At 35.6% G+C, this 13,095-nt stretch overlaps 1 protein-coding gene across 1 annotated transcript; it reads left to right on the forward strand.

The window, feature by feature from the left end:
• Nucleotides 1-5,123: 5,123 nt before the first annotated feature.
• LOC147399163 (protein FAR1-RELATED SEQUENCE 5-like) lies at nucleotides 5,124-12,389 on the forward strand. The gene is given in 7 exon segments (XM_086448619.1): nucleotides 5,124-5,273; nucleotides 7,970-8,023; nucleotides 8,216-9,522; nucleotides 9,525-10,558; nucleotides 10,645-10,709; nucleotides 11,354-11,412; nucleotides 12,058-12,389. Coding segments are annotated over 3 exon segments (2,388 nt in total). The 5' UTR covers nucleotides 5,124-5,273; nucleotides 7,970-8,023; nucleotides 8,216-8,231; the 3' UTR covers nucleotides 10,708-10,709; nucleotides 11,354-11,412; nucleotides 12,058-12,389.
• The last annotated feature ends 706 nt before the right edge of the window (nucleotides 12,390-13,095 follow it).

The following is a 13,095-nucleotide window of genomic DNA, read 5'->3' on the forward strand; positions in this document are numbered from 1 at the left end:
CACCAAACTATATGTAAACTAATTTAATTTGAGATATTTCCCAAAACGTGTGTAGCTTATAATAAAATTCCGATTCCAATACACTAATCATTTTAATTGATAAAACATGTTTTTCCAATGAATTCGTCATTTTTATAATCAACAAATTCACTAATAAATTACGAACAAGATCACTGATATAACAAAATCGTTAATTATAAAAGTCACAATTGGGAATTAAAATGAACAATGTGGCGGACTTGGAATTTCGTCGGGCATGAAAGGGTTGTTCTGTTATAAGTAAAAGTTGGTGTGCCAATAGAATCTCTCTTTAAAACCCAAATTAAATATAACTCGACCCAACGAGTTTCCGAGTCCACTGGGGAATCAACTCTTTTCGCGGTTTTAACGAGTAACCTCGAAATTTCACCGAGTCCACGTTTCTCCATTGCTCTCTCTCTCTCTCTGGAAGCGATGGCGTTTGTTCCTTTAGCACCATCGAGAGCTGAAATCCTCTATCTCTTCCGTTCTCTGCTAAGAACAGCTCGAGATTTCACCGATTACAACATTAGAGAGTATGCTAAGCAGAGAACTATCGATGGGTTCCATCAGAATCGCAACCTTTCAAACCCTTCATCGATTTCTTCAGCTTTTTTGGATGGAAAATCTCAGCTCGAAGTGGCAAGAAAACAATCCATGGTGTACTCATTGTATGCTCCGAAAGTGAAAAGCGTCCTGGAAATTGAAAATCAGTGAAATTTGATCGGTATAAATGGTGGCAATTTTATGGGTTCGTTTCATTTGCTTTCTTTAATAGAAGAATATACCAATTTCAAAATGGAGAATTTTGATGTTTTAAACTCTGGATATGTGAATTTGTAATGTAAAATTATTGGGTTTAATGTCCAATTGTGATGGATCTTGAGCTTTGCTGAATATTTGAAAGTATTTTAATGGATACCCATGTTGGAGAAAATGGAAATTCACCATTTTTTCTTCCAGTTATGTTTTTATTTTTATTTTTAGTGTTGTTGTTGTATACGATTACTGTTATTGAATGATTACCTTTTATGGGTATTGGATTTTACTGATGTCCATGAAAAAGAAAACTCATGTTGTGAAATTTTCTTCAGTGAGGCGTTGAAATCTTCATTGTAATGTTGAAGTACCAACTTAACTAAGTTAGACTAAAGCATGTGTAGTGTTGTTCCCATGTCCTAGAATAGGAAGAAATGAGTTTTTGTCCTAAGAATTCACGGTTTTGTACTATAACATTATTCGGTTTATACTGGATTTTTTGTTGACAACCATTTACCTCAAAAGACCGATCTGATGGGGAAGTTACAACTATGAATATAAGAGGGTCACGGATCGAACTGGGGCACATGAGCACTTGACACCCGGGAGTGGAGGTAGATAACACAATACAAAACACTCCCCCTCACCCATAAGGGTGGGAAATTCCCTGGAGGAGACTTGAACCTGTGACCTATACGAACCTAGCACTCTGATACCATGTTGATAACCATTTACCTCAAAAGACCAATTTGATGGGGAAGGCTCAACTATGAATATAAGAGGGTCACGGGTCGAACTGGGGCACGATACATGAGTACGTGGCACCTTGGTAGCGGAGGCGGATAACACAACACTCAACAGATCTCCACTAATAATACGGAATGATTTTTTTGATAGGCATACAGGTTAGTGGTTAGTAATTAATAGATGAAGACAGGTTTTGAACCAAGGTATCAACACTCACATTCCTTACCAACTTAGCAAGCTGTCATCTTTATATAGAATGATTATGATGAATAGTTATGTATTCATGAAATGAATTAAGCAATCAATAAAATGTTGTAAATTCATGTAGGAAAGGGAACTTATGACTATTTCAGGGGTTAACAGCCTAGTCACTGAGATAGAAATGGTGATTTCTATTTTATGAATTTGTGAATTGGTTAGTGTAAGATTGATTGATTTATGTTTCCTGTATCTTATTCTTTTGGCTCTGACTTTGTTGGGTAGGTTACTGGTTATCTTGGAAGTCAGCTGTATTGATTTCAAACCCAAGTTGCAAGAATGGAACTCTGTAATTTTGTTTCATGAGTTTCTGATGTGTTATTTTGTTTTCATTTATAATATTCTTCTCCACCAAGGGACAGATTGATTCACCAATTGTAGTTAACAGCATTTGCCATGGTTTAAAAACCTTGATAGACTAATTGAAATTTTAGATTCGATGAGTAGAATTGATTGAACTTGTCTTGAGTTGTTGATACAATCAGCATCATTAAAACAAATAACTTGATTTAGTTCTCTAAAATTCCATCAAGAATTTACTTGCTTGATTATATTCCCGTCTGGACACATTTTTACATTTCTTGCAAAAACTTGAGCAAAACATAAAAAGCACGATTTTTAAGAATTGGGACTCATTAGAACTTAGAAGTGAGGCTAACTGCACCTAGATATTGCTAATTAGAAGATATATTGCACCTATACTCCTTTCTCTCATACTTCCTTTATGATATTGCTAATTAGAAGTAATGATGTATGAGTGCTTGGCTTCCTATTTCCAAGTATTGTTATGCATGTTTTAGGTTCATTCAACGGGCGCACATTTCTCTTGATTGGAGTTACTCAGCTTTTTATATGTTTCTTTTAAAGATTTTCCAGGCTTTATAGTTTTAAATACAAACTGAAATATTCGAAGTGACTTGGTTGAGTACTGGACCTAAGCTCCTTAGTTGCTTGAGATTCAGATCCTTGTCAAGTGTGTCTAGTTTGACATTTCTAGACATCAGGATTTATAGCTGTCCATGTATAGTGTGGGAGGAGAGTACCCTACCCTAACAAGGATGACTGGAGTGGTAGAAAAGTATGAATCAATTATAGGGAATGGGTCCATAAGTTGCAAATAAATGTAGATGTGGAGGTTTATTAGTTAAGTGGCAGAGTTTACAAGTGGATTAGGCTTAGGTAGAGTTTTATGTTAGAGTCTTGATGAATGCGCACGGCTGACATGGCAAGGGCATTCAAAAGATCTATGGTTCTGTGCCCTTGCCATGTCAGCCGCGTACCCAACCACATACCAAACCGGCGTGCATTCATCATTATTCTTTATGTTAAGTTTCAATTTTCCGAGTTTTATGTGATTGTTCTTCGTGAACTTGGGTGATACTGATAAGAGGAGTGTTATGGAATGCTAGGTAGATGAGTTCGGTGGTGGTGTAGGATACTAAAATTTTGAGGAATCGCAGGGAACATTGAATTCTTTACGAAGTTATTGGTCGTTGCTTGACAGTGATAGCAAATAAGATAGGGAATGTGGTAGGTGGATCTATAACTGAGTCAGTTTTCTTGGAACATTGGCAGCATTAGTAGCCGATCCTCAAATAGGCGCAATTAGTGATTAATACACCTTTTTTTTTTTGTTTTGTTGCGGCGGAGTGTGCTTGTGTGAGATCTCTTAAAGCATAACTGACCAGCGAGCACTCCAGTAAACGTAGACCAGAGCACAACTGCACTACATCTATAAAATCTTTGGTAGAACATGATTGCAGAACAAACCTATAAAATCTTGGATCAACTTTAAAAAAAAAAATTGTTTTTTTCTTCTGAGTTTTTCAATGAAACTTATAGGGTTGTGGTGTTGGATTTCTGATGATGTGGTAGTCCATTTGAGCAAAACGACTCTCAGTAAGGCTCAAAATCTTACCATCTAAGTAAGGAAATTGTTTCACAACCAGAAATCAAAAAGCCTAGTTATGTTTGTGGCAAACTTCAACCTTGGAAGCCTACGTGGGACCCTATAATTTTTATTTTATTTATTTGTAAGCCCTATCTAACATCTTATTTTATATGACAACATCGATCATCGATCAATGAAAAAAAACATTGAAAATGAGAGAACAGATTGTATGGTTCTGATTAAGATCATCTTATAAATTTAAATCGTAAGTGGGTTCCACATCATATGCAGCCCAAAGGATGTAGTGTAGTAACAATCTTAGTGACTAGAGCATGGAACGGGTACAGTACAAGAAAGTGCCAAGTTAAAAAATATCTTAAAGCGGAGAGTGCCTTCAAAGCTTTATTATGTATTGAGTTATATATAATATAGAGTCATGCTGGAGTGACCTCAAATCGCGCTTCATGATGTGAAAGTGGATATGGATCATAGATGCTTTTTCACTCGTATCTCGATGAAAATTATCTATGGTTCCTATCCACTTTTACGTCATGAAATGCGATATGAGGTTTCAACTTGAGGTCACTGCAACATTATTCTATAATATATTCATTTGCTTTAATTAATCCATTCCAATGTACTTACTCTTGAAAAAAAAAAATCTCTTTTATAATTTAGAATTAATAATATTTAATAAAAGAAACACATTTTCTCTACATCCATTGTTTTGTTGCATTTTTTTTTTTTGAGTACTATTTATAGAGCTTGATTATATCACTATTGGTTTTTTTTTTTAGCTAAGCTATTGTTATCACTATCGTTACTGCGCTACTCATCACTTCCAAATAGTTGCAACAAAACAATTCTTGATCAATATAATTATTAGTAATTAAATAATCAATATATCTTTTAATGATTGAAGCTTCTTCAATTTTGAAAGATTCAACTTAATTCTATAATTATAATATTTTAATTTTTTCTTAGCCATTACAATATTGTTGTCTCTAATGCTAAGTAATACTTAGCATAATTCATTATAAATTTATTTTTGAGGATACATGTGATTAATAAATATTTAAGAAATAAAAAAAATGCTTAATGTGATACATGAAATTAGATTATTTTATGTAAGCAGGTTTCAACATTTGAGAACGGTTTTCATATCTTAAGAGCAGGGATCAGAGAAGAATTCACTCTGAAAGTATTAGAGCAAGGTTTAAGAGCGACACCCCTAACAAAAGGATTGGTTCATTAAAGTAGAAATATTCGAAGTAATGAATTTAGGTACAAATCTGAAGCAAACATCATTCCAAACTCTCAACTATTTATTGTTTAGAAAATTATAAAATATATATATGGTAAAAGTCTAGTAGACAAATATTTTGGACTAGTAACGTAATCTTAGCCGCAAAATTCCTTTGACATATGGTTTAGGAAAATCGAACGGTTTAGTTTTTCGCTCAGGAAGAAAAGGACGCCTTTTTCTGTATCTCATCGTTCCCGTGTGCTTCTTCTTCATCTCTTTTTTTTCTCACCTTAACGTCAATTTCTCTCTCCTTAACGGCGTAGCACTGCATCAGCAACTTCTGAAGAAGAAGAGGTAACGGTCGAACACCCTCTCTATTTCTCTCTCTTCATCGTTTGCTTTCTTGAGAGAGAAAAAAAAAATCCCCAAATCACTTTTTATTTTTTGTGAGTTTTAGAGCCCAATTTGTGTCCTTTGTTGAGATTTACTATCTGGGTTTTGTTTTTTCTCTTTCTATCAAGGATTATTAGGAGATTTTTGAGATTTATTTTTGTTACGGTGGAATATCTGCTAACATGCGCCGGACTGCACCTCCACTCTCGAGGGCTGAGACATTAAAGTAAAATTCCTTACGAACAATGAGATTCTGGGCATGCATTGTTAATTTTGCTGACACCCTTTCACCAAATGCGTAAACTTGATTCTTTTTGCAAAATTAAAAAAAAAAAACTTTGATGGAAGATATTAGGAGTAAAAAAAAACTGTTACTGAACATGAGAATTAAAATACATAAAAGTAGAAAACTAATAGTTATTTGATTGGTACGGCCACTTTGAAGGGGTCAGCCTCCTAAATCTAAACCCTTATTTATAATCTATTTCCCAAAAGATAAGATTAGAAGGTAAATCTATCACATCTAATCAAATCTTCAATAATCCTAATCAAACACAAAAATTCTATTAAATATTAGACTAAATCTCTAATTTTGTTCAACTAATAAATGGGGATGTAATTCATTGTAGGATCTTCAAATCTTCCCCATCTTGCCATCTTTGAATTGTCACTTGAATATAATGTAGTTCTCGAATGGTAGCAAAAGTAGAAGTGAGTGTTTCTAGGGAGTTTTCCTCCATCCTTTGGGTTTCACAATATTTGTTGTCCTCCGTAGAACCTACAACTTTTAGCCAAAGAAAATGCTCAGATACCATAGTTACGAACCTAAGAGTTAAAATACATAAAAATATAAAATTAATAGTTATTTTTTTTATATGAGTTTTTGAGGGCGTTGAACCTCCTTACATCTTGCCTCTTTCGAGAGGGGCAAAGCTTCTTTAATGATTTCTCCCAAACATTTCTTCTCTTTTCCCTAACCTAAATAATCCTTGAACCCTTATAGCCTATTTCCCTAAAGATAAGATTAGTAAATCTATCACATTTAATCAAATCTTCAAGAATACTAATAGAACACAAAATCCTATTAAATAGGATATTATTCACTAACTCTAATTTTGTTCAACTAATAAATAGGGATCATTAAAAAAAATCCCATTTTGATTGTTCTCTGAACTAAATAAATTTACTAGCATTTTTTTTTAATCCCCATTAATTATTTGTTACTATCTGGAATTCATATAGTGGTGATGAAACATATAACTTTGAACAAATCTTTCCATTTTCCAATTCAATCCGATCCCTTCGTTTGTAGAGCTACTTACTTGATTGCAGGCATTTCTGAAACACCTCTAACATAACATTTGGATCACACTTAAAATCCATAGAAAAAGGAGGTGAGAAAAACCCAATGTGGTCACCCAAGTGATATGAGACATTGGTGACATAGACAAAATGCTAAATTATGTAACCTGATGTTCAATTACAATGAAAATATATCAAAGCAAAATAGATGTTCTTATAAATAAAGTCGATGGTTTTTATTTCCTTATTTAGACGGTAAAAAATAAATGGATGAAATAAAAAAATAGCAAAAGATAGTAGAAGGGGTAGAGAGAAAAAGAAAAAGGAAAGAATAAGAAAGAGATGACCATTTCTATGTTGCACACATAAGATACCGATCCTAAAACATAAACGAAATAGAAAATAGGTAGAGGGGATATTTTGCACAAACACAATCCTTCACCGAAAAACAAAAAGAGCCAGAAGGGAGAAGTAATGAAACTAATGAGAAAAAAGATTATAATAGCTTCAATGCTTTAGAGAAACACCCCATATTGTAAAAATAGAAAAGAGAGGGGGGCGGCTAGAGGGGTAGGATTTTTTGTCTTGCGTAGACAACTTTCTTATAAACAAAAGAGAAAAAGGATGGATTATTTTTGTGTAGCACGCAAATTTTCTTAAAAGTAAAAGAAGAATTTTACCTTAGTTCAACTTCAAAACCGATAGCATAGCTAGGGCTCGTAGTCATTTGCACTTGATGTCATAAACAGTTGACTTGTATATAGAAGATACACTATATTAAGTTGCATGCAACCTTAGGCCAATGTTTTAACGCCTAACGCTTCAATGCATAGCTGAGCCTATTGCATTATGCCTGACTAGGAGCTGGTCTAGGTGCTAGGGGTCTTGGGCTCTTGGCAGGGCGTGGCAGTTGCCTTGGTGATGGCTATGTGAAGCTTTAAATATTATATACTAAGAAAACCAACTTCAAAGGTTGGTGATAATGTGAAGAATTGTTCTGCTTCGAAAATCCAGCTGGCTAGATCTTCTAAATTAAAACTTTGGAACTGGAGCCACAGTTTGGGTGGAAATCACTGAACCAACATTTCCCATGCATGCTTCAGTATCCACTCTAGGTTTAGGGATTGGCCTCTCTATTGAACATTTGGGGTCTCTTTCTGTTACCTTTAACGTAGGCTGATAATTGCTCTTATCTCGACTCCAAGGCTGAAATTTTTGGAAAAGAGACTCGTTTTCTTGTTTATTCTATGCACCTAGTAAAAAATGGTTATTGTCTAAGTTGCATCTTTTCAACAATCTCTATGCGTGATGCATCGAGTGAAAATGGTTAATTTTCTAGTTTCTTTTTTTTTCAGCAGGTTCCATCAACTGTTTCTTGGTAACTTGTCTCCTACTTGCTTATCAAAAAGGTAGGAACTGTATTAGTGTTTGTCTGTGCAAACAAATAGAAATGTAAATACTTGTATGAATTGTTACATTAATCACATCTTTCCTTTGTTGCATATTTAATCAATTTCTTTGTGTATGTGTTTTTAAACATATTTGAATCAAATGGATATTTTTTAGAATTCTTCCCATCTATAATTTGACCCTGTTTACAGGATACAATAAAATTACATGGAAGATTCCACTAGTCAAGATAAAGACCTGGTGGAGTCATATGTGACTTTAGAAGATGAAAGCGAAGAGTGTTGTGTCGTAGAGGATGTCGAGGTTCCCATGGTTGTTGACGATGCAAAGAACGAAGATTTGATGAATCTTGAGTTGTCTTCATGTTTGGTTGGTGGAATTATAGAACCAGCCCTGGAGATGGAGTTCGCTTCTGAAGACGATGCGAGGAATTTTTACAATGCGTATGCTAAGCAGATGGGCTTTAGCATTCGTGTAAACTCGTACTACCGTTCAAAGAAAGACAACTCGATCATTTCTCGGGAATTTTGTTGCTCTAAAGAAGGTTTCCGCCGAGACAAACGTCAAAGAAAGACAGACTCAAGTGATGATATGAAAAGGAGGCGTGCCCGGCCAATCACAAGAGAAGGTTGCAAGGCGTTAATGACTGTAAGGAGGCGAGACTGTGGGAAGTGGTATGTTGCGAAATTGGAGAAGAACCATAATCATGAATTAGTGACTCCAGCAATGCGACATTTCCTTCGATCCCATCGACCAGAATATGAATCAAACAAAAATTTGATTAGTACCTTTGGTTCAGCAGGAATAGAGACAAACAGTTCAGTGAATTTCTTAACTGAAGAATATGATGGGATTAGTAAAATAGGATTCTCCACTCAAGATCAAAGTAATTATATTGGAAAAGGACGGCTAAGCACCTTTGGGTTAGATGCCCAAAGTCTTTTAGGTTTTTTCAAGATTATGCAAGCAAATGACCCTGCATTCTTTTATGCAATACAGGTTGATGAAGAAGATCGTCTAAGTAGTGTTTTTTGGGTTGATACGAGGTCCAGGATCGCTTATAATTGCTTCTCTGATGTGGTCGCATTCGACACAACGTACCAAGTGAATCAATATAAAATGCCGTTCGCTCCATTTACTGGAGTAAACCATCATAAGCAGTCGTTATTATTTGGTTGTGCATTACTTGCAGATGAGACTGAATCCACATTTGTTTGGCTTTTCAAGACTTGGCTTGAAGCAATGTCTGGTCGCCAACCAAATTTAATAATAACAGATCACGATGTGGCTATGAGGAATGCAGTTGCAAGCATTTTCCCGGAATCTCTTCATCGGTATTGTAAGCGGCACATTATGAGCAAAATGCCTAAGGAATTGGGACATGTATATAGTTCACTTCCAAAGACATTTCAATTGGAATTTGATAAGTGTATCAACAAGAGTGAGACAATTGAAGAGTTTGAATTAGCTTGGGATACGCTCCTTGAGAAATACAATCTTCGGGGAATGAATGGCTTCAATTATTATATGTTGATCGCAAAGATTGGGTGCCTTCATATTTACTTGATATATTCTTTGCGGGGATGTCCGCAACTCAACAAAGTGGCAGCGTGAACTCACTTTTCGACGGGTACGTGAATGCAAGAACCACTTTACACGATTTTGCGGAGCAGTATGAGAGGGCTTTAGATGATCGATTTGACAAAGAAGCACGAGCAGAATTCGAGACATTCTACACTAAACCAGTTCTGAAGACACCCCTTCCTATAGAGAAACAAGCAGCAGAAATTTATACTAGAAGAATGTTCACAGTATTTCAGGATGAAGTTTTTGAATCTCTTGTTCTTGCCGTGAAGAAGAGTGGAGAGGATGTAATGACCACAACATATGAGGTAGCACGATTTGATGAAGAACATAAAGTGTACTCCGTTACATGTAATGTTTCTGAACAAATAGCTAGTTGTAGTTGCAAGATGTTTGAGTCTGAAGGTATCATCTGTAGGCATGTACTTGCTGTGTTCAAAGCAACAAACATCTTTATGCTTCCATCACATTATATCTTGAAACGATGGACACGAAATGCCAAGGATGTGGTTACGGTGGATATGGTCCCTTGTGTTGAATCTCAAACTAATTCTCACAAGGCCAAGAACACACAATACAATGTTTTGTATCAAGAAGCCATTAAATGTGCTGAAGAAGGGGTGGCATCTGACCATAGTTTTAAGGTGGCGTTGACTGCTTTACGAGAGGCAAGGAGGAAAATTGTTGATGCGAAGAAAAATGCTGCTAATGCCCCAAAGCTTGAAACCGTGGTCGGTGCAAGTTATCAAGATGGGAACAACATGATTGGGTGTCAGATAGACAACTCCACATTCCCGATGACTCCACCGGATCCAATGAAAGCTAAAACAGACAACTCTCCTACCAATAATAATAAATACAGAATTAGGATGTGTACTAAGTGTAAGTGTCCTGGACACGATAGTCGTACATGCTTGTGGTTGAAGGATCCGGACCCAAACACTGTGATGGTAATTATCTTTATTCAAATACATATATGTTATATGAGAACTTTATTCATTTATTCATTTATGTTGAGGTCCTTTGTCTTTTATAGGGTCATCCAAATCAAGAGTTAGCATCCGCAGCCACTTCTGAAGACAATATTCCTCAAATTTAAAGGTAACCATATGGATCATTCAAGCTTGTGTGATTTGTGTTTCATTTTTTATGGAAGTCCCTGAGATGGTGGGATTATTGGCTCTATGGTGATGGCAAAGTGGTGTTCGTATGATACTTCAATTTTTCCCTCTCAAGTGGTTTGGCTTTTTTAGTGGTGGTCGAGTGGTTTTTGTAATGGAACTGTCACCCCCACCCCCCTCCCCCTCCCCAACACCCCCCAACAAAAAAATAATAATAATAAATAAATAAAATATCTTAGGTGGGTTAAAGGCGTTTGGGTTTTACTAAAGTGCTTTAGTGGATAGTTAATGCTCTCTAATGCAATCCTGATAGTTCTTCTTAACCATACACGGTTAATTTTACTTTTATTTGTAACTTACTTTTGACTTTCTCAATGGTTACACACTCTTTTTTGTCTGGTCCTTTTTTTTTTTACTTTGCTAAAATCAAATCTTTTGACCTTTTATTTCCAGACCCTTTGCTGTATTCTTTTACATTCCACTGGAATGTGACTGTTTGATAGTTCAGCCGCTTGATTGTATGGATAATGAACTACAGGTTCTATTGGTTGGGACCCATCTTAACGTCAGAATGATAATAGTTATTAATGTATTAAATTATACTTTTCATGTTTGTCTTTGCAGACTAAATGAGATTTCTCAACCGTGAAAAAGATCAGAGACCCACAAATGTTGTATATGAGGTAAGAAATTGGCAGAATTGTTTCCTATTATCTAGTAATTGATTGGTCCCATTTTCTCTGTCAGCAAATTAATTCGAACAGATGGACTGTCACCATCCCATCTATAATTATTTTTTACAAAGAGAAGATCTGAACTATCTGGGGACAGTTATGTATCAGATGGTTGCAATAATCCAACCAGGTCAATTTTTTTTTTGGCATGGAGATCTTTTTGGTGGAACGTGTCAAAATCATGATTTAAAGTATCTGAATGTATTGTTTGATACGTATCGGTATCGGCCAAGATCGATACAAAACATTGAATGTTTCAGGAATGTATCGGAATATAAAGTTTCTATCGAATGTATCGGCCGATACTGTATTGGTCTTTCCATTAACCGAAACATTCAATCGATATGTGGTTGCAATCCTCTGACTTCAGATTATCTTTTCTAGATTGCCTTGGTTACCTATGGGTAGCTTCCCAGCTTTCTCAATACTTATTTCCTGTTTAGAAATGGTAGGAATTCACAATTGATCTTTAACGCATCAAGTGGTGGTTCAAACCTATGTCTTGTGTACCCATAGCTTGTTTTTGTCGTAATTATCCATGATATTCTTACTAAGATTTTGTGGCCTGACATAGGTTGTTATGTACATGTACAGTGTTTTAAGCCATGGATATGTATTTGGAAGAGATCAATGAAAAAGAGACATTGGGAGTTGCAAACAGGGAAGAAGCTGCAGTAGTGCTCTTGGTGAGGTTTTCCTTCGGGTTCTGGGTCACTAAGATAATGGTCTCTTGTTCAGGATTTTCATTTACTTCTCTCATGAATGTCCATGTTCAATTGTAAGTATTCCAGTTTTGGAGGACTAATAGGTGACACTAGTTGAACAAATCTTCTGAAAGTTGAAAAACAGTTTCAGAACTTAGAGATTTGGTTAGGACAGAAAAAATTGTGTCAAAAGCAATACAATTTGGTTGAGTTTTATTAGAACTGTGGACTTGCTGAGTCCAATATCAGCATCAAATCACTTGAGTTATATGAACCTCGATCTCTACTTGGGGCGTTCTTAGGGGCCCCCCGACACCCAAAAATGGCATAATTGCATTTTTATATATTCTATTTGGGCTCTGCAAATGAACGGAAAAAAGGACTTTTCAGAAGAATCTACACATTGGGTGGATACAAACAAAATCGGAGGGGTTTGAGGAGACCTACCTCATACAAGCAGAAGATTGAAAAAACAAGATAAACGCCGAACAAACCATCTCCCAGTTGAAAACAAAACTCTCGTAAGGCAAAGGAAGAGAAGGTGAAGACATTTTGTATAATTAGATCTTGATCTTCTTTCATGGTAAATGCTTTCTATCCATGTAATTTTTGGTTTTTTTTTTTTGATAAGTATAAGGATTTTATAAATATCAAAAGAAGGAAAGTATAAAGGGGGTTGAAAGGGCCTCCGAGAATGAAAGCAAAAAACAGGAAAGACCAAAATAAGAGCTTGCTAGTTGCATAAGCTATCCCATCTAAAAACAAAGTCCTCAATGAAAATCCGGAGAAGTTTTCAACGTAAATCTCTATGTACATTTTATATGAATTGTTCTCCTTGCTTTGAAATATTCTGTTGCTTCTCTCTTTCCAAAGACCCCAAGTTATGGTCGAAGGAAGGATAGTCCAAAAATACATTTTTCTATGAGAG

This window comes from Akebia trifoliata, chromosome 7 (genome assembly GCF_017979445.1).
Source record: "Akebia trifoliata isolate Shusen 1 chromosome 7, ASM1797944v1, whole genome shotgun sequence".
Taxonomy (NCBI): Eukaryota; Viridiplantae; Streptophyta; class Magnoliopsida; order Ranunculales; family Lardizabalaceae; genus Akebia; species Akebia trifoliata.